Source organism: Pocillopora verrucosa, chromosome 4 (assembly GCF_036669915.1).
Source record: "Pocillopora verrucosa isolate sample1 chromosome 4, ASM3666991v2, whole genome shotgun sequence".
Taxonomy (NCBI): domain Eukaryota; kingdom Metazoa; phylum Cnidaria; class Anthozoa; order Scleractinia; family Pocilloporidae; genus Pocillopora; species Pocillopora verrucosa.
Genome location: NC_089315.1, coordinates 14,553,399 through 14,579,628, shown reverse-complemented (window position 1 = coordinate 14,579,628; position 26,230 = coordinate 14,553,399). Strand labels below are relative to the sequence as shown.

General features: G+C 37.5%; 3 protein-coding genes across 4 annotated transcripts; all 3 read left to right on the top strand.

The window, feature by feature from the left end:
* The first annotated feature begins 1,254 nt into the window (after positions 1-1,254).
* On the top strand, positions 1,255-9,935 carry LOC136280309 (fibropellin-3-like). Its single transcript, XM_066165321.1, has 7 exons — positions 1,255-1,618; positions 2,763-2,870; positions 3,238-3,369; positions 4,503-4,740; positions 8,059-8,092; positions 9,315-9,435; positions 9,796-9,935. Exons 1-7 carry the CDS (start codon positions 1,255-1,257, stop codon positions 9,933-9,935), a joined length of 1,137 nt encoding a protein of 378 aa, XP_066021418.1.
* On the top strand, positions 9,427-13,105 carry LOC136280630 (neuronal pentraxin-2-like). 2 transcript variants are annotated; one of them, XM_066166222.1, is made up of 3 exons: positions 9,427-9,435; positions 11,054-11,288; positions 12,072-13,105. In XM_066166222.1, the coding sequence occupies exons 2-3, from the start codon at positions 11,062-11,064 to the stop codon at positions 12,451-12,453; spliced, it is 609 nt and encodes a 202-aa protein (XP_066022319.1). In that variant the 5' UTR covers positions 9,427-9,435; positions 11,054-11,061; the 3' UTR covers positions 12,454-13,105. The 2 variants fall into 2 exon arrangements, with proteins under 2 accessions (XP_066022319.1, XP_066022318.1); XM_066166221.1 differs by lacking the exon at positions 9,427-9,435 and adding an exon at positions 9,834-9,927.
* A 4,063-nt stretch (positions 13,106-17,168) lies between these two features.
* On the top strand, positions 17,169-23,623 carry LOC136280628 (C-reactive protein-like). The gene is made up of 5 exons (XM_066166219.1): positions 17,169-17,522; positions 20,358-20,478; positions 20,846-20,977; positions 22,073-22,310; positions 23,242-23,623. Exons 1-5 carry the CDS (start codon positions 17,169-17,171, stop codon positions 23,621-23,623), a joined length of 1,227 nt encoding a protein of 408 aa, XP_066022316.1.
* Positions 23,624-26,230: the final 2,607 nt, after the last annotated feature.

Below are 26,230 nucleotides of genomic sequence, written 5' to 3'. Positions count from 1 at the left end.
TGGACATGGCCGTCCTACTTTACAAAAGACATAAATTTTAGCCGCCATATTGGCCGAGGAAGGCGTGAGGAGCCTGAAAAACTCATACCCAGTTCTCGTTCTTGTAAGTGCTCCCTTACTTCCTTGTCGACCAGGTCTAAAAAATGTATCATCTTCTCCCTTGTGACTAAAATCGAGGAGGATTTTCTTTTTTTCTTATATTTAGAGAGAAAAATGCCTTAACGAAAATGATGGCCTTCTTTAGCGCTGTTGTTTTACCAAGTTAATCATTTTTCACGCAGGCATATAACTTAGCATATAACTTAAGTTATATGCTTCTGTTTGCCATTGACAGATCCTTGATACCGCCACCTTTTAATTTTCTCAAGTTTAAAAGCGTCTTTATCGCCCCCGGCCAAGTTCTATTCTTTCACGACTGACAGTTGAGACCCCCTACCTTTGGATAGCAATTTTTTTACATTATTTGCACTAAAAAATTATGAGGCAGCTGTGTATTCAACGAGAAATATTCATGATCAATTATCCAATACTTTACTATTTTACCGCATGATGATGAATTCACCTGTCTAGTTTCCGTTTAGAAGATGGCATGTTGTCAGAAATTCTGTTTTCTTTTTGTTTGCTTGTCACGAAGTGTGGCGTATTCCTTAAAATTACCAATTTCAGTGTCGGTTAAAGTGGTGCATTTGTCATGGGAGATGTGGCCTATGGAATACGAGCTCACTCTAAGCAAGTCCTTTCTCTAATTTTGATCTCGCTAGGTAAATAATTTGAATAATTGGATGATCATATTAATATTCAGGTTTTCATGAAGCCGATTTGTAATGTCAGTCGATAATTTGAAAATAGTTCCAACAAAAATTTGTCAGAGCTTTAAATGATTTAGTGTTGTTTAGGCTTCCAGACTTGACCTTACAATTCTAGTGATTCACGCAATTGAATCATTTCATTTTGAATTTAATATGTATTAATATACATCAAAAAGTCACGTGCGTCTGATTGGTCGAAAACGAGTGTATTTTTCATGTAACACGAGCGCAAAGTTAAAGCACGAATGCAAATTTCAAATGCAACGTTTTGTCCGTTTTGACTTTCTGTTATGCGGCCTGTCATTCAGCTGGTTATCATGTATAATCTTTTCTTTTCTAAATTATGCTGAAGTTGACCAATCAAGATTCGGATTGCGTGGGGTACATCTTTAAGGACATCGGGAAAGACAGTAAACAGACTTATTCTGTGATGACAATTTTCGCGATGGGACTTGAAAACACTTCCCTCTTTGTCTTCTTTCGAGGAGTTATATTACTCTGCGCAGTTTTCCACGCAGGAGTAGAATCGTCTGCCCTTTCTCGATCAACATATTTCACAACGTTGACAAATAAGCGGCTTAAAGGTTTTGTCGTGAAACGGTTTAAGTCGACCAGTCAAATTTGGTGTGGTCAGTCTTGTTTGAAAAACGCCTGGTGTACTTCAACAAACTTCAAACTTACTCCTCAAACTTCTGGTGGCAAAGGAACTTGTGAACTAAACAAGCACGACGTTATCAAAGAAAACGCACATTTACAGTTCGAGGCGGAAGTCATTTACTCAACACTTATTAAGGTAAATAATTGCAGAGGTCTTCAGTGCGATCTTTTTTTTCGGAGAGCTCCAGAATTCAATAAAAATTAAGAATAAAAAAACTAAAATCCAAAGATGATTGAAAACTGAAATTTTACGCCGAGCTGTAGTACCAGACACACAACCTGCATAACGACCAAAGAGAACTAGTAAGAATAACCGTTGTTATTTCTATACCCGGAATAATTTTCAACCCTTTGTTTTAGTTACCCGTTAACCTCCTTTTCTGCGAAAAGATCCACCCACCATCATGCAGTTCGTGAGCCGCAAAAACAAGCTGGTTGCACCAAACAAATATTTTGTTTCCCTGCCGACGTTTGAGACCTTTCGTGATAGCATTCATCGATTACCGGTTTAGCATGAAAGCTAGAAGTTCTTTTTCATGAAAACAGAAAAATACTTCTCCTTTAACTACCTAAGGACAATAATAACAAGAAGAGATGAAGAAAAATATTCCATCGGGCGTTTGGTGATAGGTAAAATCAACTGCAAATGTTATGCACCTTAAAGAAACCATTCACTAATTATGCAAATTTTTGTAAAGAACAGAAAACTAGAACTGATGCTTGCCAGCAGAAGCAAGTCTTGGGAATGGCACATGCACTTTCTTTTATTCCCTTTTAAATGAAATCCTTTTCCAGCAAATGTAGTAATTTAAATCGCATTTTACTGTGTTTGAATATGTAGTAGTTTTAACTGAAGTTTATAGAAGCTAGATCATTAATAAAATAACATGCCTTGACTTTGTTTGGCAAAAGTCAATACATGTACTTGTGGATGTTGACTAAATGCGTAGTTAAAAGCAAACTTTTTAGGCAGCCAGTGTTTTTTTTTCGTTGTTTTTGCCTATAAACGCATTACCACCTTGTAAATCATATTTCAGAAGTTTGTTGAAGAATTGGCAAGGACAGATAAATTGTTTCGTTAAATTTGGCGATAGGGTAGGCTTGATACCCACCCGGTTGTTGGAGCTGGATCTAGGAGATAACAAAAAAACCGTTGTTGAGAGCGTGGCTATTTTCCAGCCAATTGTTTTTAATCCGTCAGTAGGAAAGTTAAATAATTTTGCAGCATATTTATGTTTATTTATATTCTTCTCATTATTCCATCGGCTACTCTTTCTATTTAGGATTGCCGACTAGCAGCCAGCACCTGTTTAAATGGTGGTGTGTGTTTTTATGACGAGAAAAAGCAAACTTATTCATGCGAATGCAAGCCCCCTTGGACCGGAGAAACTTGTGCTGATCTGTGTAAGAAACAAATTTGTAGAGTAGAAAGAAGTTGTAAAGTGCTGCCTGTCGAGAAAAGCTTGAGAGCAGTTTTCCTGTTACGTTTATGTGCGACAATTGAAAAAATGTAGCGAGACGGTTTTCTGCAAACAAGCAAACAAACTTCGTTCGAACGCTATTTTGATGAGATCTTTTCCTTAAAAGTTTTCGCATTGTTTTTCTTTTGTAACGCTCATGCTTTAAGAGATTTAATTCGATTCAAAAGCGTTATTAGCTAGACCACCTTAATCATATATGGTTTGAAGATCGGTAGGTCATTCACCATATGATGTAGCTTCTTTTTACTGACAACAACTCTTTTGAAATGTTGTCTTGTAATCGCAAAAAGTTCCCTGTGACAGCCATCCCTGCAAAAACAATGGAACTTGCACAGACGAAGTCAACGAATATAACTGCAGCTGTGCACCAGGATTTTACGGGACACAGTGTGAAAAGATTGAAGGCCTGTCTTGTTCATCAGGTTTGTAGAGACGTGTATCGTATTTTGATGACATAATCTGAGAGCGCAAGCTTCCTTCTACAAAGAGAAGTTCTCGTGGAGATGTGGATGACAATTCAACATTTTAGAAAGTTCTAGATGGAACATTAATTAAGGTTCTTGAAGACAGAATACGCAGATGTTTTATTTTGATAACGATTTCTCCTAAAAATTTCGTTAACTAATAATCATCAGCAACAAGAAGCTGTAAACGGTATCTGAACAACTGCGCTCCTGCCCCTCCCCTAACCCAACAATCGTCAATTGATAACAAGTTAAGGCTAATGTTGGGTTGGGGGAGGGGTAAGTGTGCAGTTGCTCGCATACTTATATTGATCCAATCTATCGCTTTTTAACTCTTTACACCATAACATCAGTATGCATATTCTCCATACTGTTCTCTATACATTTCCTAAGGTGCTGGCTGACGAGGAGAGTTTGTTTACCTATCAAAAGCTTCTTTTGTTGGTGATCATTTCCTTTATTCTCCTGACCTTAATGTTTGATTCAGTGCTGATGTTGTTGTATGGAGAAATTAGGTGCTGGTCACTCTTAGGGGTTAAAGAGTTCAAGAAGTAGAAAGTAACTGTTGGATTTTAAATTGTGTGAAAAGTTTATACCTCAAGGTTTTTTTGGCTTTAGAAGTCAGAATACTTTCAAACGAGCTCACCTATTTAGGAGAACACCACAAGCTACCTTTGACATCTCAGAGCGCTCAAGATACTTTTTCTTGTATCTTTCTTTCTGGCGTGCGTGGTAGCCATGCGGAAGCCAAAGCAAGATTTTTCAAAAAACAAAGACAGTCTTTACTCTGGGTATCTGTTGCAATAACCGTTAGGATTACTTTTGTATGTCCCCTCCCGGCTGAATAATCCTCTCATTCCGAATTCTCTGGTCTACTTATTTCATACAGAGTTGTTCTTTTTAGACAGAACCCTTTGCACTTAGTGTTTATCAGTTATGTACGTGATCCGGTAGCGGACATGAGATATAAATTAATTTATGAAACAAGATTAATCCGGAAATTTCGCAGGGAGATTCATCCAATTTAAGAGTTGCTTTGCCATTTCGGTGAAGCTGGAGGTAAGAAAATTGTGTTTTGTTGTTTCCTACAGCTTACCGAATGGTCTTTGGACAGCCTAGCATAAAGAGTTACGCCAGCATAACAAACGCCACCTCGTCTAGTCTCTCACATTTTACTATGTGCCTTTTTGTCAAAATGAAGGATGCAATTTTGAATGGTGGCCACTGCCTCTACAGTTATGCGACTATTGGAGCACCTTATGGGAATGCCTTCTACGTTTGTCTGTTTTCCCCAGGAATTAGGATCTCTATAGACGCCTCGAGAAATGAGTAAGTGATGTGACAAACACGATAGAAATAGTCTGTACTCGAGTCAAATGGCCCTTCCAACCAAACCGTATCCCGGTTTTTTTAAAATAAAGCGACCAGTAGGAGTATTAATACTCCCCCCTGGATGGGATGCTTATCTGTTGTAAGTTTCAGCATTTCATTCGGTTTCCCCGACAGTGTGCCGTAATACTCCTGGGTGGAGTGAAGCACTGCGAGAATAACGTCTGTCGCCCAAGAACACAACACAATAACGCAATAGAACAAGATAGAGGAGAACTAAAAATATACTGGAATGAACGGCGAATTACGCGCGAGACAGGGAAGTGAAGATGAATTCTTTGAGCTCCTTCCTTCACGTGAGATTCACACTAACCTTAGCTCACGTTAAAAAAATAATATGCCTGTTCCCGCAATGGGCTGAAGTGCTCCCAGCAGAGTATTAGCGAGGCTTCTGAGGTTTTGGCATTGTCAGCAACCACGGTAACTTGTTTTTGTTCCCAAGCGACTTAAAAATAAATAATTAAATGAGTATAGTGGTTAAATCATTGTTAATGACAAAATTAAGTGCTATGGCGTGTTGAAAGTTGAGTGTATGGAGTTTGAGAATTTCCGTGAGCAAGAAAAATTGCACAGTGAATTCCCGCAAAAACGGAGTCTTTCTCTTTTCGAATAAAGTAAATAAATGACACTCTTAATATATCTCCCATTCCAGCAGCTCACACGACGTTGTAAACATGCATATAGTGCTACATATAGAATTGGAATGCATGTTTACAACGTCGTGTGAGCTGCTGGAATGGGAGATATATCAAGAGTGTCATTTATTTATTTTATGTCCAAATTGAGCACTCTATTTAGGAGGAGTCATGTCTCGCCTTTAACTGAACCTTTAAAGAGAAGCTCAAAACCCAGCCTTAAATTTTGTTGGAGGAAACGAAAAAGTGGAGGGTAAATGAACTGAGCGAAATATGTAAATATCAAGTAGAATTTATATTGTGTAATATGACCGAACTATTTAATGAAAACAAAGCGTCATAAGACCTGTTCGTGTTCATCTCTTCCTTCAAAGCGGTCGATGTTCACTCTTACGGCTTGTGCTTCCTGTTTGTACACACTACTATAATAGTTCGATGTTCAGATAATCAAAGTTACTTTTGGAATTTTTATACTTCATTAACGGATAGCGTACCGGATATTCTTAACGCACAGAACGCGATATAAGCGTTATTAGCCGAACTCTGACTAATTAGTTGGCTGGAAATTGGTCGAGTTCTTTCTGCTTTGCGTTTTGTCTTTAAATTATAATTTTACAGAGCTCTTCTTTGTATTTGAAGTTTCAGTGGTTGCAATAATTTCCTGCCGATCTACTATGTTGTATTTTTTTGGCTTAAAAATTTTGAGCAAGAACGTGACGTGGATGCTAGTTACTAGAAGTTCTCCTGGAAACGAGCAGTTATGTGTGTAGAATACTTGGATGATCTTTGGGCACCATTCCCCACAAACCCCTTCTCAGTAGGTTTCGAGATGGCTACCGTCCACTCTCTTTTAAGCTTCATAGGGAGAACCTGGCAAAAATTGAACAAGACGAGTTGACCTAAGTCATTGGACATGGCCGTCCTACTTTACAAAAGACATAAATTTTAGCCGCCATATTGGCCGAGGAAGGCGTGAGGAGCCTGAAAAACTCATACCCAGTTCTCGTTCTTGTAAGTGCTCCCTTACTTCCTTGTCGACCAGGTCTAAAAAATGCATCATCTCCTGCCTTGTGACTAAAATCGAGGACGATTTTCTTTTTTTCTTATTTTTAGAGAGAAAAATGCGAAAAGCGCTTGGGAAACAAATTAGAGAGGCTGAGAGCTACTAAGGTCCCTAACGAAAATGATGGCCAGGAAACATTCAAATGCATCAAAAAAGGCTTCTTTAGCGCTGTTGTTTTACCAAGTTAATCATTTTTAACGCAGGCATATAACTTAGCATATAAATTAAGTTATATGCTTCTGTTTGCCATCGACAGATCCTCGATACCGCCACCTTTTAATTTTCTCAAGTTTAAAAGCGTCTTTATCGCCCCCGGCCAAGTTCTATTCTTTCACGACTGACAGTTGAGACCCCCTACCTTTGGATAGCAATTTTTTTACTTTATTTGCACTAAAATTATGAGGCAGCTGTGTATTCAACGAGAAATATTCATGATCAATTATCCAATACTTTAATATTTTACCGCATGATGATGAATTCACCTGTCTAGTTTCCGTTATAAGATGGCATATTGTCAGATATTCTGTTTTGTTTTTGTTTGCTTGTCACGAAGTGTGGCGTATTCCTTAAAATTACCAATTTCAGTGTCGGTCAAAGTGGTGCATTTGTCATGGGAGATGTGGCCTATGGAATACGAGCTCACTCTAAGCAAGTCCTTTCTCTAATTTTGATCTCGCCAGGTAAATAATTTGAATAATTGGATGATCATATTAATATTCAGGTTTTCATGAAGCCGATTTGTAATGTCAGTCGATAATTTGAAAATAGTTCCAACAAAAATTTGTCAGAGCTTTAAATGATTTAGTGTTGTTTAGGCTTCCAGACTTGACTTTACAATTCTAGTGATTCACGGGACTGAATCATTTCATTTTGAATTTAATATGTATTAATATACATCAAAAAGTCACGTGCGTCCGATTGGTCGAAAACGAGTGTATTTTTCATGTAACACGAGCGCAAAGTTATAGCACGAATGCAAATTTCAAATGCAAAGTTTTGTCCATTTTGACTTTCTGTTATGCGGCCTGTCATTCAGCTGGTTATCATGTATAATCTTTTCTTTTCTAAATTACGCTGAAGTTGACCAATCAAGATTCGGATTGCGTGGGGTACATCTTTAAGGACATCGGGAAAGACAGTAAACAGACTTATTCTGTGATGACAATTTTCGCGATGGGACTTGAAAACACTTCCCTCTTTGTCTTCTTTCGAGGAGTTATATTACTCTGCGCAGTTTTCCACGCAGGAGTAGAATCGTCTGCCCTTTCTCGATCAACATATTTCACAACGTTGACAAATAAGCGGCTTAAAGGTTTTGTCGTGAAACGGTTTAAGTCGACCAGTCAAATTTGGTGTAGTCAGTCTTGTTTGAAAAACGCCTGGTGTACTTCAACAAACTTCAAACTTACTCCTCAAACTTCCAAGTCTGATGGCAAAGGAACTTGTGAACTAAACAAGCACGACGTTATCAAAGAAAACGCACATTTACAGGTTGAGGCGGAAGTCATTTTCTCAACACTTATTAAGGTAAATAATTGCAATTTTTTTGATCGTTTGCAGTGTATTCAGCGATACCAAGTTTAATCATCTGCAGGTTAGTCACCAATTCGTTTATTTTGAAAAGTCGTCTAATTAAGCAAGTTTTCATCTTTACAGTTTAACTCTTCCCTTACTTCAGGAAAATAAACCCTGAATTAGGCAGAGGTCTTCAGTGCGATCTTTTTTTTCGGAGAGCTCCAGAATTCAATAAAAATTATGAATAAAAAAACTAAAATCCAAAGATGATTGAAAACTGAATTTTTATGCCGAGCTGTGGTACCAGACACACAACCTGCATAACGACCAAAGAGAACTAGTAAGAATAACCGTTGTTATTTCTATACCCGGAATAATTTTCAACGCTTTGTTTTAGTTGCCCGTTAACCTCCTTTTCTGCGAAAAGATCCACCCACCATCATGCAGTTCGTGAGCCGCAAAAACAAGCTGGTTGCACCAAACAAATATTTTGTTTCCCCGCCGACGTTTGAGACCTTTCGTGATAGCATTCATCGATTACCGGTTTAGCATGAAAGTTAGAAGTTCTTTTTCATGAAAACAGAAAAATACTTTTCCTTTAACTATTTAAGGACAATAATAACAAGAAGAGATGAAGAAAAATATTCCATCGGGCATTTGGTGATAGGTAAAATCAACTGCAAATGTTATGCACCTTAAAGAAACCATTCACTAATTATGCAAATATTTGTAAAGAACAGAAAACTAGAACTGATGCTTGCCAGCAGAAGCAAGTCTTGGGAATGGCACATGCACTTTCTTTTATTCCCTTTTAAATGAAATCCTTTTCCAGCAAATGTAGTAATTTAAATCGCATGTTACTGTGTTTGAATATGTAGTAGTTTTTAACTAAACTAAAATAACATGCCTTGACTTTGTTTGGCAGAAGTCAATACATGTACTTGTAGATGTTGACTAAATGCGTAGTTAAAAGCAAACTTTTTAGGCAGCCAGGGTTTTTTTTTTCGTTGTTTTTGCCTATAAACGCATTACCACCTTGTAAATCATATTTCAGAAGTTTGTTGAAGAATTGGCAAGGACAGATAAATTGTTTCGTTAAATTTGGCGATAGGGTAGGCTTGATACCCACCAGGTTGTTGGAGCTGGATCTAGGAGATAACAAAAAAAACCGTAGTTGAGAGCGTGACTATATTCCAGCCAATTGTTTTTAATCCGTCAGTAGGAAAGTGAAATAATTTTGAAGCATATTTATGTTTATGTATATTCTTCTCATTATTCCATCGGCTACTCTTTCTATTTAGGATTGCCGACTAGCAGCCAGCACCTGTTTAAATGGTGGTGTGTGTTTTTATGACGAGAAAAAGCAAACTTATTCATGCCAATGCAAGCCCCCTTGGACCGGAGAAACTTGTGCTGATCTGTGTAAGAAACAAATTTGTAGAGTAGAAAGAAGTTGTAATGTGCTGCCTGTCGAGAAAAGCTTGAGAGCAGTTTTCCTGTTACGTTTATGTGCGACAATTGAAAAAATGTAGCGAGACGGTTTTCTGCAAACAAGCAAACAGACTTCGTTCGAACGCTATTTTGATGAGATCTTTTCCTTAAAAGTTTTCGCATTGTTTATCTTTTGTAACGCTCAAGAGATTTATTTCGATTCAAAAGCGTTATTAGCTAGACCACCTTAATCATATATGGTTTGAAGATCGGTATGTCAGACGCCATATGACGTAGCTTCTTTTTACTGACAACAACTCTTTTGAAATGTTGTCTTGTAATCGCAAAAAGTTCCCTGTGACAGCCATCCCTGCAAAAACAATGGAACTTGCACAGACGAAGTCAACGAATATAACTGCAGCTGTGCACCAGGATTTTACGGGACACAGTGTGAAAAGATTGAAGGCCTGTCTTGCTCATCAGGTTTGTAGAGACGTGTATCGTATTTTGATGACATATTCTTAGAGCGCAAGCTTCCTTCTACAAAGAGAAGTTCTCGTGGAGATGTGGATGACAATTCAACATTTTAGAAAGTTCTAGATGGAACATTAATTAAGGTTCTGGAAGACAGAATACGCCGATGTTTTATTTTGATAACGATTTCTCATAAAAATTTTTGTTAACTAATAATCATCAGCAACAGGAAGCTGTAAACGGTATCTGAACAACTGCGCTCCTACCCCTCCCCTAACCCAACAATCGTCAATTGATAACAAGTTAAGGTTAATGTTAGGGGAGGGGTAAGTGTGCAATTGCTCACATACTTATATTAATCCAATCTATCGCTTTTTAACTCTTTACACCATAACATCAGTATGCATATTCTCCATACTGTTCTCTATACATTTCCTAAGGTGCTGGCTGACGAGGAGAGTTTGTTTACCGATCAAAAGCTTCTTTTGTTGGTGATCATTTCCTTTATTCTAATGACTTTGATGTTTGATTCAGCGCTGATGTTGTAGGGAGAAATTAGGTGCGAGTCACTCTTAGGGGTTAAAGGGTGAAAGAAGTAGAAAGTAACTGTTGGATTTTAAATTGTGTGAAAAGTTTATACCTCAAGGTTTTTTTGGTTTTAGAAGTCAGAATAACTTCAAACGAGCCCACCTATTTAGGCGAACACCACAAGCTACCTTTGACATCTCAGAGCGCTTAAGATACTTTTTCTTGTATCTTTCTTTCTGGCGTGCGTGGTAGCCATACGGAAGCCAAAGCAAGATTTTTCAAAAAACAAAGACAATCTTTACTCTGGGTATCTGTTGCAATAACCGTTAGGATTACTTTTGTATGTCCCCTCCCGGCTGAATAATCCTCTCATCCCGAATTCTCTGGCCTATTTATTTCGTAAAGAGTTGTTCTTTTTAGACAGAACCCTTTGCACTTAGTGTTTATCAGTTACGTACGTGATCCGGTAGCGGACATGAGATATAAAGTAATTTCTGAAACAAGACTAATCCGGAAATTTCGCAGTGAGATTCATCCAATTTAAGAGTTGCTTTGTCATTTCAGTGAAACTGGAGTAAAGAAGATTGTGTTTTGTTGTTTCCTACAGCTTACCGAATGGTCTTTGGACAGCCTAGCATAAAGAGTTACGCCAGCATAACAAACGCCACCTCGTCTAGTCTCTCGGAATTTACTATGTGCCTTTTTGTCAAAATGAAGGATACAATTTTGAATGGTGAACAGTTCCTCTACAGTTATGCGACTATTGGAGCACCTTATGGAAATGCCTTCTACGTTCGTCTAATTAAACCAGGAATTAGGATCGGCATAGCCTCGGGAAATGAGTAAGTGATATGACAAACACGATAGATAAAGTCTGTACTCGAGTCAAGTGGGTCATCCAGCCAAACCGTATCCCGCTTTTCTTAAAATAAAGCGACTCGTAGGAGTATTAATACCTCCCCCTGGAATGTAATTTCAGCATTTCATTCGGTTTCCCCGACAGTGTGCCGTAATACTCCTGGGTGGAGTGAAGCACTGTAAGAATAAAGTTTGTCGCCTAAGAACACAACACAATAACACAATAGAATAGGATAGAAGAGAAGTAAAAATATACCGGAATGAATGGTGAATTACGCGCGATAAAGGGGCGCAAAGATGAATTTTTTTAGGGTCCTTGGCTCAGCTTCACAAAAATGATATGCCTGTTTCCGCAATGGGCTAAAGTGCTCCCAGCGGAGTATTATCGAGGTTTCTGATTGTATTTGGCGTTGTTAACAATCACGTTCTCTTGTTTTTGCTCCCAAGCGACTTTAAATAAATAATTAAATATGTCTAGTGATTAAATCATTGTTAGTGACAAAATTAAAAGCTATGGCGTGTTGGAGATCGAATGAAATAAATAGCAATGGAATTTAAAAAAGTTAAGTGACATTAAAATAACTTAATTTATCTTCCATTCCAGCAGCTCACACGACATTGTTAACATGCATTCCTATTCTATATGTAGCACTATATGTATATATATATACATATATATATATATCTTGATGCCACAATTGGACCGCAGTCAGTCAAGAAACGAGAGTTTCTAACATAGTTTTAATTGTTTGTTTTTATTTTCTAAGTAATATGGACACCAGAGTCAAAATTAATAATACCATGTGGCATCACATTTGTGTTACCTGGAAAAACACCGAAGGCTACTGGCAGTTTTATATGGATGGACAACTTCAAAGCAATGGAACAGACCTGAAGAAAAATCATCAGATACCAGCCGGCGGAACAGTTGTCATTGGACAAGATCAAGATAGCGTCGGAGGGGGCTTTGATAGCGCACAGAGCTTTGGTCCGGGTGAGGTAACAGAAGTCAATCTTTGGAGCAGAGTCCTTTCAGGGGATGAAATTGCAACTCAGAAGGCAAACTGTGACATCGCACAAGCAGGCCTTGTTCTCTGGTGGGGACAATTTAAAGGAAACTTCACTGGTGTGAAAATAGTCGAGCCTTAAAAGTGATAGGATTTTCAACACCAGCATCTTGTTTACGACAAACTGTTTATCATAGAAAGAGATCCCGGCTTCCTCGAACAAGGAACGCCTAAACACTGATCAATATCTACATACATGCTAAATAGCTTTGACCACTCGTATTGTGGAGTCCAACAATTGTTATTACACAGATGACAGCCCTTTTACCCAGTTCAGTAGAGTGTTTGATATATAGCACCCTTCAATTTATGATTTGATTGCCTTGAAGGTTGCTCTTTAGTCGCTCGTTACTATTGATGAAACGCCAAAGTTCAGGACTGAAGTAGCGAGTATCATTCAGTTATTAGTCACGAAAACGTTTAAGCTAAGTTTGCACGGATATCATGATCTTAATCACCGAAACAAGATCTCTGAACCACAAGACACAAGTTGTGTCCCTTTCTCATTGATTTCGTTGCACGAGGCAATCAAAGGCGGCGAAACATTTCTGCCTTAGGTGAAATCTTGGATAGTTGCATGCCCCCCTCCAGAGTTATATTGCGCCAGAGTATTTTCCCTTAACTTAACCTTTAAAGAAAATCTCAAAACCCAGCCTTAAATTTTGTTGGAGGAAACGAAAAAGTGGAGGGTAAATGACCTGAGCGAAACATGTATATATTAAGTAGAATTCATATTGTGTGATATGACTGAACTATTTAATGGAAACAAAGTGTTAAAAACTTGTTCGTGTTCGTCTCTTCCATCAAAGCGATCGATGTTCACTCACACGGTTTGTGCTTCCTGTTTGTGCACATTATTATCATAGTTCGATTTTCAAATAATCGAAGTTACTTTTGGAATTTTTATATTTCATTAACGGGTAGCGTACCAGATATTCTCAACGCACAGGGCACGATATAAGCGTTATTAGCCGAACGCTGACTGATTAGTTGACTGGAAATTGGTCAAGTTCTTTCTGCTTTGCGTTTTTTCTTTAAATTATATTTTACAGTGCTCGTCTTTGTATTTGAAGTTTCAGTGCTTGAGATAATTTCCTGCTGGTCTACAATGTTGTATTTTTTTTTGCTTCAAAATTTTGAGCAGGATTCACGTGAATGCTAGTTACAATAATTTCTTCTGGAAACTAGCAGTTATGTGTGTAAAATACTTGGATGATTTTTGGGCGCCATTCCCCACAAACCCTTCTCAATAGATTTTGAGATGGCTACCGTCTACTCTCTTTCAAGCTTCATAGGGAGAATCTGGGAAAAGAGAACAAGGCGAGTTGAGCTGGGTCATTGAAAAATCTCATCTTGCATATTGCCGTCTTACTATACAAAAGCCATTAATTTTAGCCGCCATATTGGCCGAGGAAGGCGTGAAGAGCCTGAAAAACTCATACCCAATCCTCGTTCTTGTAAGTGCTCCCTTACTTCCTTGTCAATCAGGTCTGAAATTGTATCATCTCCTCCCTTATGACTAAAATCGAGGAGGATTTTCCCTTCTTCCTTTATTTGAGAGAAAAATGCGAAAAGCGCTCGGCAAACAAATTAGAGAGGCTGAGAGCTTTCATTTCCCAGAGTTATCAAGAAAAAACATATACAATCCCCTCCTGAACTCTTTTGATTTTGTTCTCATTATTGCTGATTATATTGGATCCCGATGGAAATATAGCTGTTGACTTTACACCGAGTAATTGTCACCAAATAAACACCAGTAGATCAGTACTTTAGTGTTGCCGGGGCATACCCAATTAAAAACTCACCTGTTTTCCCAGTTGCATTTATGTTTTGAATGCCATTTTCCCCCTATTGTTTTCATATTATTTCGCTCATACATAAAATCTGATAGGGTTTTTCAGGAAAAAATTCTCTTTTTTAGAATCATTTAAAAGAGAGTCATCGTTGTCATTCTTGTGTTCAAGTTTTAAAGGATTAACATTACTTCTGATTTCCACCGTTTTCCATCCATTGTGTCTAAGTCACAAAACCTTCCTACGTACCTTTGTCTTGTAGGTTTGTTCCCTCGGTTTTAAATATTTGTCATTGTGGATTTCTTTTCAATTGTAATCGTAATTGACTATGGTTTTTAAGTAACCGCAAGTGCAACCGTAATAATATTTGAGATAATATTAACGGGTTGGAACTGGTGACGACATTTAGCTGAAACTTGATTTGTTCATAATAAAGGGCACGGTTGTAATGTTTTGTCGTAAAGGAGATCAGTTGATGAAGTTTGAAGAAGAACCAACTTTTATGTTTAATTAATTTTTTTATTTCATTCGTTCATTTATATTCTACATACTAATTACTATTTACAATATTTTTAATAAGATTTGTGACATCAGTCACAATACCAATATTACATAGATAGTACAAATACGTATTTCAACTGGGTGCCACAAAACCAAAACCAAATTAATCACCTTCGTTTTATCAAGAAGAAAGGGGGGGGGGGGGGGTTTCTTGTTTTATTTTTTCTTAAATTGGAAATTTTGCGGCGTACTTATAAAATTGTTCCACGCGGGATACTATGAATTACTCTATTCACGATTAGATTGCGTACTTACCCAGCATATAGTATAGTCACCATCAACAATAAGATTGCATCATTCTTCTTAAGTCATAAATACTTACTACGTTTATTTAAGTTACAAGGTAAATTTAACTTGAGGGTCTCTACAGGGAATTGATTCTTTCCGCTGCAATTAAAAGATAAAATTTTTGGGGTTAACTTTTTTTACGACTAATGGTTAAATTTATCACTTTTTATCCCTAAAAATTAATTTTTTTCGCCGTTTCACGGCTAACAGCTAACCCTACTGAGACCCCTTACCTTTGGAAAGCAATTGTTTCGATTATCTACACTAAAATTATGAGGGAGCTGTGTATTCAACGAGAAATATTCAATTATCCAACACGTTACTTTTTTTTTATTTACGTTCAAAAACATTAGACTTCTTTAAGTCCTAATAGAAAATATTTAGGAAGTATCTCCATACAGTGTTATTTACAATGGACACTAAACGGTGCGAATGTTCTCGCATGACTCTAAATACGATCGAACTTCATACTATACAACAATGCGTTTCGCTGGTAAATGTTTTCTGACTTCATTACCACGAATGTCAAAAGAAACGTCGTTCATACTGTAATCACGATACAAGATACCTTTCTCTTCAAGTTGACTCAAAATACACATTAAAATGCTGCTAATGTACAGGGCTACTATGAATCACGATTAGACTGCATACACTTGCCCAAACGTCTCGGATGTTTTCTGCAAGATGACAGGCAATTTGATGGGAAAGATTTGCTTTTCCACCACGAGGTGATGATCAAAGGTAAGTAATAAGTTTATAAGCAACCGTGCAATTTGGAATAAATATGCAAGCATGGGTAGTTTTTTTTTTTCAAAAACATTGCGCAAACCCTTACGGTGCGTGTAAATGTCGTGAAATCGGGGAGTGCTTGTTTCTTCTTAAGGGCACAAGAAATCAGCTTAAAAGATTTCTGGGAGTGTGCAACTTTGTATTCTTCCGTACTGTTGGAGTTTAATTAATGTTCTCTCGACCAATCGACACTTTTTGATAAATTGGAAATCGGCATGTTTGTCATTCCACACTGTATAATTGACAATCAAGCAGGCGGTGTGCGCACTCCGATTGCGTTGCATTGTGGTAGCTTCATTTTCAATATGGCGGTGAAAGCAGCAGAATTCGGCAGATTTTGACCGAACATTCTGTAAAAGTTAGGCCGTTCCTTTTTCCTTTCACCATAGGTCAATGTAATTTGATTTATTCTGAATGTGTAAAAGTATATTTTGTTCGTATTTGTCGCGTATTCTATGGTTCTCAAAGACAAACGCGATCACTGTAATTTGAGACCGGATTTCAAGAAGGTCAAATTTGATGTACGTCGTAGTTTGGAGCCTTTCAAAGATTTGGATGGCTGCTTTGATCCTTCCTTAACAGCTCTGACTAAATGCTCTCAAACGCTCTCCAACGGTACATGTGTTTCTCGCATTTTAAGTGCGGGTGTTTGAGACCGATTATGGCCGAGAAAAGGCTTATTGTTGCGTTACACAGTTACTATTATATAGTCAATTGTGTTGTAAATCTACTTTCCTAAGTAAAAGGAAATTAACTTATCGCGAGTGTTTTATGGTAAATCTACTTTCTTGATCATTAAACGAAGGACAGTTCGGATCATGCAAATGAATCATTTCATTTTGAATTTATCTTTGAATTTGATCTTAGCATGCATTTTCGTGCTTGTTATCTCATAAACGTTTGACGCTAGGTAAATAATCTGAATAATTCAGGTTTTCGTGGAGCCGATTTTTAATGTCAGTCGATAATTTGAAAATAGTTCCAACAAAAATTTGTCAGAGCTTTAAATGATTTAGTATTTTTTAGGCTTCCAGGCTTTTGAATTTAATATGTATTAATATACATCAAAAAGTCACACGCGTCCGATTGGTCGAAAACGAGTGTATTTTTTCATGTAACACGAGCGCAAAGTTATGGCACGAATGCAAATTTCAAATACAAAGTTTTGTCCGTTTTGACTGTCTGTTATGCGTTTTTTTTATGTAAATTATTAATAAGTAACAAAATGATTTCTCGTGCAATTTGTACAAATAAGCACTTAAATTACGCTGAAGTTGACTAATCAAAATTCGGATTGCGTGGGTACATCTTTAAAGACATCGGCAAAGACAGTAAACAGACTTATTCTGTAATGACATTTTTCGCAATGGGACTTGAAAACACTTCCCTCTTTGTCTTCTTTCGAGGAGTTATATTACTCTACGTAATTTTCCACGCAGGAGTAGAATCGTCTGCCCTTTCTCGATCAACATATTTCACAACGTTGACAAATAAGCGGCTTAAAGGTTTTGTAGTGAAACGGTTTAAGTCGACCAGTCAAATTTGGTGTAGTCAGTCTTGTTTGAAAAACGCCTGGTGTACTTCAACAAACTTCAAACTTACTCCTCAAACTTCCAAGTCTGATGGCAAAGGAACTTGTGAACTAAACAAGCACGACGTTATCAAAGAAAACACACATTTACAGTTCGAGGCGGAAGTCATTTTCTCAACACTTATTAAGGTAAATAATTGCAATGTTTTGATCGTTTTCAATGTATTCAGTGATACCAAGTTTAATCATCTGCAGGTTAGTCACCAATTCGTTTATTTTGAAAAGTCTTGTAATTAAGCAAGTTTTCATTTTTACAGTTTAACTCTTCCCTTACTTCAGGAAAATAAACCCTTAATTAGGCAGAGGTCTTCAGTGCGATCTTTTTTTCCGGAGAGCTCCAGAATTCAATAAAATTATGAATAAAAAAAACTAAAATCCAAAGATGATTGAAAACTGAATTTTTACGCCCAGCTGTAGTACCAGACACACAACCTGCATAACGACCAAAGAGAACTAGTATGAATAATCGTTGTTATTTCTATACCCATAATTTTCAACCCTTTGTTTTAGTTGTTCGTTAACCCCCTTTTCTGTGAAAAGATCCCCCCACCTCATGCAGTTCGTGAGCCGCAAAAACAAGCTGGTTGCACCAAACAAATATTTTGTTTCCCCACCGACGTTTGAGACCTTTCGTGATAGCATTCATCGATTACCGGTTTAGCATGAAAGTTAGAAGTTCTTTTTCATGAAAACGGAAAATACTTCTCCTTTAACTAACTAAGGACAATAATAACAAAAAGAGATGAAGAAAAATATTCCATCGGGCATTTGGTGATAGGTAAAATCAACTGCAAATGTTATGCACCTTAAAGAAACCATTCACTAATTATGCAAATTTTTGTAAAGAACAAAAAACTAGAACTGATACTTGCCAGCAGAAGCAAGTTTTGGAAATGGCACATACACTTTCTTTTATTCCCTTTTAGATGAAATCCTTTTCCAGCAAAATGTAGGAATTTAGAAACACCATGTTTTGATCGAGATATTTGAAATTATTGTTTTTTTAGAGGGCACGGTAACGAATCCTGCAATCTGATTGGTTCTTTACCCGGTCAGTATTTTCCTATCTTTGCCCACGGGCCACGGTAACGCTTTCGTGAGTCGCCGTGTACATCTCAACTTTCGTTGCCATTTTTCATAAATATACCTCGTTTTGCCCGCTGGGCAGTATTTTTAAGCAAACACATCGGTCACTACCTCAAGCCGATAAATAACTTATGAATCCTCTCTTTTCTCTATCAAATCACTTTGGTTGACAGAAAAATATTGGTTTCAGAATGAATTTGTTTAAACAATAGTGTCACTACGTTAGTTGACAAGCGGCCAAAAAACCGTCTGCAATTAATTTTAATCGTTCACAAAAAGTACCCAGAAAGTTGAAACGTGAGGTATTTGGTTACAGTTAAACTGAACGATGGAACTTTCATTCATTTAATATCTGAATTTTCTCGAGCAATTTGTTCATAGTGAAAGAGCGAGCAAAGTTTTAATTTAAGTTCTACAACAAATATACGCTCCCGGTGAGTCTTTCCAATTCCGTTCAATTTGGACATTTGTACCGTAAATTGCACAACAGAAATTGAAGGAATTTTTTGAGAAAAGGCCGCATTAAATTCCCTTGTGTCTCGTTGGAGTGTGCCGTTCGAATTTAGTTTTTGTGAAGGAAAGACCAGAATTAAACACGCCATTACAGCAAACAAACGAGCAAACTCTCACAACTTCAAAATAAAAAAATTGAATTTACTCACAATTACTTTCCTCGCCGTTTACTTAATGAACAGAGGTAAATCTTCGTACATGAATGAATGTTCGATGAGAGTGAATAACACTTTCCGTTAGATCATTGACTGATTTTGAAGAAAACATTGTCGTGACAGTCCTTGCCAAACTAGTTCTGTTGGTTTTCAAATGTTCCTACGCTTTTTTTTTCTTGCGCGCTCTCTAATTGACAGTTGTCAGATTGTGACAGAAACTTGTAAAAATAATGTTTCAAAGTTTGTTTGGAAGCCTTTTAAATCACCTTTATCGTTACGGAAATGAAAATGTTTCGCTAAGGCATCTCTCTTAAATTTGCATCACCTCTATTTTAACTACCATTTACCCACTCAAAAATTGTTCAGTTTATGGAAGATCTTGCCGTATTTACGTCCATAAATCATTCGGGTTCTTTCGGAAAGAATTTCGTCAAGTTTAAAAACAATAAATATGTTATTTACCGGCTAAGGGTCGGTCCGTATGGTGAAAAACTGTGACCTCGGTCTTGAAAATGCTGCCCGAGGCCGTAGGCCTCGGGCATTATTTTCAAGACCGAGGTCACAGTTTTTCACCATACGGGCCTCCCAGCCGGCAAAAACATATATTTATATGCCGTCCCCAAACGGCTGGTGGGCTCTTGTTTGTTTCTCATTTGCATCACAAAAAAGTGCAATAACTCCACCGTAAGTAAAAGCTTGGGGTTGCAGCGAATCGCATGTTACTGTGTTTGAATATGTAGTAGTTTTTAACTGAAGTTTATAGAAGCTAGATCATTAATAAAATAACATGCCTTGACTTCGTTTGGCAGAAATCAATACATGTACTTGTGGATGTTGACTAAATGCGTAGTTAAAAGCAAAACTTTTAGGAAGCTAGTGTTTTTTTTTCGTTGTTTTTGCCTATAAACGTTTACCCCAATGATTTTGTTTGAGCATTACCACCTTGTAAATCATATTTCAGAAGTTTGTTGAAGAACTGGCAAGGACAGATAAATTTTTTCGTTAAATTTGGCGATAGGGTAGGCTTGATACCCACCCGGTTGTTGGAGCTGGATCTAGTATATAACAAAAAAACCGTAGTTGAGAGCGTGACTATTTTCCAGCCAATTGTTTTTATCCATCAGAAGGAAAGTTAAATAATTTTGAAGCATATTTATGTGTATTTATTTATATTCTTCTCATTATTCCATCGGCTACTCTTTCTATTTAGGATTGCCGACTAGCAGCCAGCACCTGTTTAAATGGTGGTGTGTGTTTTTATGACGAGAAAAAGCAAACTTATTCATGCGAATGCAAGCCCCCTTGGACCGGAGAAACTTGTGCTGATCTGTGTAAGAAACAAATTTGTAAATTAGAATGAAGTTGTAATGAATTGCCTGTCGAGAAAAGCTTCAGGGCAGTTTTCCTGTTGCGTTTATGTGCGACAATTGAAAGAATGTAGCGAGACAGTTTTCTGCAAACAAGCAAACAAACTTCGTTCGAACGCTATTTTGATGAGATCTTTTCCTTAAAAATTTTGACATTGTTTTGCTTGTGTAACGCACATGCTTGAGGAGATTTACTTCGATTCAAAAGCTTTATGAGCCAGACCAACTTAATTATATGTGGTTTGAAGATCGGTAGGTCAGTCGCCATATGATGTAACTTCTTTTTATTGACAACAACTCTTTTGAAATGTTGTCTTGTATTCGCAAAAAGTTACCTGTGACAGCCATCCCTGCAAAAACAATGGAACTTGCACAGACGAACTCAATGGATATAACTGTAGCTGTGCGCCAGGATTTTACGGGACGCATTGTGAAAAGATTGAAGGCCTGTCTTGTTCATCAGGTTTGTAGAGAAGTGTATCGTATTTTGATGACGTATTCTGAGAGCACAAGCTTCATTTTCCAAAGAGAAGTTCTTGTGGAGATGGGGATGACCATTCAACATTTTAGAGAGTTTTAGATGAGACATTAATTAACATTCTTGAAGAAAGACCACGCCAATGTTTTATTTTGATTACGGTTTCTCATAAAAACTTTCTACAACTGATAATCGTCAGCGACAGGACGCTGTAAACTTATTGGATCAATATCAGTATCTGAACTGCGCTCCTACCCCTCCCCTAACCCAACAATCGTCAATTGATAACAAGTTAAGGCTAATGTTGGGTTAGAGGAGATAGGTGCACGGTTTTTACTTATATTGAACCAATCTATCGGGTTTTAACTCTTTACACTTTAACATCAGTATGCATATTCTCCATACTGTTCTTTATACATTTCCTAAGGTGCTGACCAGGAGAATTTATTTACCGATCAAAAGCTTCTTTTGTTGGTGATCATTTCCTTTATTCTCATGACCTTAATGTTTGATTCAGCGTTGACATTGTAGGAAGAGATTAGATGCTAGTCACTCTTAGGGGTTAAAGGGTGAAAGAAGTAGAAAGTGACTGTTGGATTTTAAATAGTAGTGAAAAGTTTATACGTCGTTTTTTCGCTTAAGAAGTCAGAATAATTTCAAACAAGCTTACCCATCTATAGGTGAACACTACAAGCTACCTTTAACATCTCAGAGCGCTCAAGGTATATATTTGTATCTTTCTCTCTGGCGTGTGTGGTAGCCATGCAGAAGCCAAGGCAAGATTTTTCGAAAACAAAGACAATCTTAACTCTATGTATCTGTTGCAACAACCGTAAGGATTATTTTTGTATGTCCCCTCCAGGCTAAATAATCCTCTCATTCGGAAATCTCTGGCCTATTTATTTCGTAAAGTGTTTTTCTTTTTTCGTACGTGATCCGGTAGCAGACATGAAATAGAAAGTCATCCCTGAAACAAGATTAATCCGGAAATTTCGCCGTAAGATGCATCCAATTTAAGAGTTGCTTTGCTATTTCAGTGAAACTGGAGTTAAGAAAATTGTGTTTTGTTGTTTTCTACAGCTTACCGAATGGTCTTTGGACAGCCTACTAACAAGAGTTACGCCAGCATAACAAACGCCACCTCGTCTAGTCTCTCGGAATTTACTATGTGCCTTTTTGCCAAAATGAAGGATACAAATTTGAGTAATGAACAGTGCCTCTACAGTTATGCGACTATTGGAGCACCTTATGGGAATGCCTTCTACGTTTGTATGCTTTCCCCAAGAATTAGGATTTCTATAGACACCTTGGGAAAAGAGTAAGTGATATGACAAACACAATAGAAATAGTCTGTACTCGAGTCAAGTGGCCCATCCAGCCAAACCGTATACCGGTTTTCTTAGAATAAAGCGACTCGTAGGAGTGTCAATACTCCCCACTGTATGGGATGTTAATCTATTGCAATCTCAGCATTTTATTCGGTTTCCCCGACAATGTGCCGTAATACTCCTGGGTGGAGTGAAGCACTGCGAGAATAAACTCTTTCACCCAAGAACACAACACAATAACGCAATAGAACAAGATAGAAGAGAAGTAAAATATACCGGAATGAATGGCGAATTACGCGCGAGAAAGGGACATGAAGATGAATTTTTTGAGCTTCACGCGAGATTCACACTTACCTTGGCTCACCTCAAAAAAATAATATGCCAGTTCCCGCAATAGGTTAAAGTGCTCCCAGCGGAGTATTATCGAGGCTTACGATGGTATTTGGCATTGTTAACAACCACGTTCTCTTGTTTTTGTTCCCAAGCGACTTAAAAATAAATAATTAAACGAGTCTAGTGGTTTAATCATTGTGACAAAATTAAGTGCTATGGCGTGTTGAAAATTGAGTGCATGGAGTTCGAGAATTTCCGTGAGCAAGAAAAAATGCACAATGAATTCCCGAAAAAACGGAGTCTTTCTCTTTTCGAATAAAATAAATAAGTGACGCTCTTAAAATATATCTCCCATTCCAGCAGCTCACACAACGTTGTCAACACGCATTCCAATTCTATATGTAGCACTATGTATATGTATATATATATATATGTATATGTATAGTTCATAGCAGTGATGAGGCCCAGAAGGCCGAAACAGTACAAATAAAGGTGAACAACCAATCTTGATGCCACATTGAATATCACCGCAATCAGTCAAGAAACGAGTTTCTAACATAGTTTTAATTGTTATGTTAATTTTCTAAGTGATATAGACAGCGGAGTCAAAATTAATGATACCATGTGGCATCACGTTTGTGTTGCCTGGAAAAACACCAAAGGTGACTGGCAGCTTTATCTGGATGGACAACTTAAAAGCAATGGAACTGACTTCAAAAAAAATCATCAGATACCAGCTGGCGGAACAGTTGTCATTGGACAAGACCAAGATAAAGTCGGAGGGGGCTTTGAAATCAAAGATAGCTTTGGGCCGGGTGAGGTAACTGAAGTCAATCTTTGGAGCAGGGTCCTTTCGGGGGATGAAATTGCAGCTCAGACGGCAAACTGTGACATCGCAAAAGCAGGCCTTGTTCTCTGGTGGTTACAGTTCAAAGGAAACGTTACTACTCTGGTAATAGTCGAGCCCTAAAAGTGATAGGATTTTGAACACCACCATCTTGTTTACGACGAACTGTTTATCACAGAAGGAGATCCCGGCTTCCTCGAGGAAGGAACACCTTAAACACTGATCAATATCTACGTACATGTTAAATAGCTTTGACCACTCGTATTAATATTGATATTACATAGATGACAGCCCTTTTACCCAGTTCAGTAGACTGTTTGATAGATTGCGTCCTTGTATTTTATGATTTGATAGCCTTAAGGTTGCTCGGTAGTCACTCGCTACTGTTGATAAAACGCCAAAGTTCAGGACTGAAGTAGCGAGTATCATTCAGTTATTAGTCACGGAAACGTTTAAGCTAAGCTTGCACGAATATCATGATGTTAATCACCAAAACAAGATCTCTGAACCACAGGACACAAGTTGTGTCCCTTTCTCATTGATTTCGTTGCACGAGGCAATCGAAGGCGGCGGAAAAAGAGAGGATGAAAAACATTTCTGCCTCAGGTGAAATCTTGGATAGTTGCATGCCCCCCTCCAGAGTTATATTGCGCCACTGTATTTTCCCTTAACTTAACCTTTAAAGAAAAGCTCAAAACCCAGCCTTAAATTTTGTTGGAGGAAACGAAAAAGTGGGGGGTAAATGAACTGAGCGAAACACGTATATATTAAGTAGAATTAATATTTTGTAATATGACTGAACTATTTAATGAAAACAAAGCGTCAAACGACCTGTTTGTGTTCGTCTCTTCTTTCAAAGCGATCGATGTTCACTCACACGGTTTGCGCTTCCTGTTTGTGCACATTACTATCATAGTTCAATTTTCAGATAATCAAAGTTACTTTTGGAATTTTCATACTTAGTTAATGAATAGCGTACCGGATATTCTTAACGCGCAGGACCCGACATAAGCGTTATTGGCCAAACGCTGACTGATTAGTTGGCTGGAAATTGGTCAAGTTCTTTCTGCATTGCGTTTTTCTTTAAATTATATTATACAGTGCTCGTCTTTGTATTTGAAGTTTCAATGGCTGCAATAATTTCCTGCTGGTCTGCAATGTTGCATTTTTTTGGCTTCAAAATTTTGAGCAGGATTCACGTGGATGCTAGTTACTATAAGTTCTCCTAGAAACGAGCAATTGTGAGTATAATACTTGGATGATCTTTGGGCGCCATTCCCCACAAACCCCTTCCCAATAGGTTTCGAGATGGCTGCCGCCCACTCTCTTTTGAGCTTCATAGGGAGAACCTGGGAAAAAGGGAACAAGGCAAGTTGGGTCATTGGAAAATCTCATCTTGGACACGGCCGTCCTACTTTACAAAAGACATAAATTTTAGCCCCCATATTGGCCGAGGAAGGCGTGAGGAGCCTGAAAAACTCATACTTAGTTCTTGTTCTTGTAAGTGCTCCCTTAGTCTTCGTCAGCCAGGTCTGAAATTGTGTCATCTGCTCCCTTATGACTAAAAACCGAGGAGGATTTTTCTTTTTTTATTATTTTTAGAGAGAAAAATGCGAAAAGCGCTCGGGAAACAAACCAGAGAGGCTGAGAGCTACTAAGGTCCCTAACGGAAGTGACGGCCAGGAAATATTCAAATGCATCAAAAAACGCACCTTGAAGGCCATTGTTATATTTAGCTAATCAATTTTCACACAAGCATGTAACTGAGCAAAAAATTCTCTTTTTTAGGATCATTTAAAAGAGAGTCATCGTTGATTTTTTGCCATTCGTGTTTAAGTTGTAAAGGATTAACATTACTTTTGATTTCCACCGTTTTCCATATATTGCGTCTAAGTCACAAAACCTTCCTACGTACCTTTGTCTTGTAGGTTTTGTTCCCTCGGTTTTAAATATTTGTTATTGTGGATTTTTTTTCATTTGTAATCGTAATTGATTATGTTTTTAAGTAACCGCAAGTGCAACCAAAGTAATATTTGAAATAATATCAACGGGTTGGAACTGATAACGACATTCAGCTGAAAGTTGATTTGTTCCTAATAAAGGTAGTTGTAATGTGCTGTCGTAAAGGATGTTAATTGATGAAGTTTGAAGAAGAACCAACTTAAAGTTTTATATTTAATTTATTTTTTTTAATTTCATATGTTCATTTATATTCTACATACTATTTACTATTTACAATATTTTTAATAAGATTTGCGACATCAATCACAATACCAATGTTACATAAATAATACAAATACGTATTTCAACTGGGTGCCGCAAAACCAAAACCAAATTAATCACCTTCGTGTTATCAAAAGAAAGGGGGGGGGGGTTTCTTGCTGTATTTTTTTCTTACATTGGAAATTTTGCGGCGTACTTATAAAATTGTTACACGCGGGATACTATGAATTACTCTATTCACGATTAGATTGCGTACTTACCCAATATATGGTACAGTCACTATTAACAATAAGGTTGCATTATTCTTCTTAAGTCATAAATAATAACTATGTTTACTTAAGTTACAAGGTAAAGTTAACTTGAGGGTCTCTACAGGGCATTGATTCTTACGGTTAACAGTTAAAAATTTTAGTCATTTTACGTCGAGCGATTAATTTCTTTCCGTTGCAATTAAAAGATAAAATTTTTGGGGTTATACGGCAATTAATTTTTGGTCCGAAATTTTAC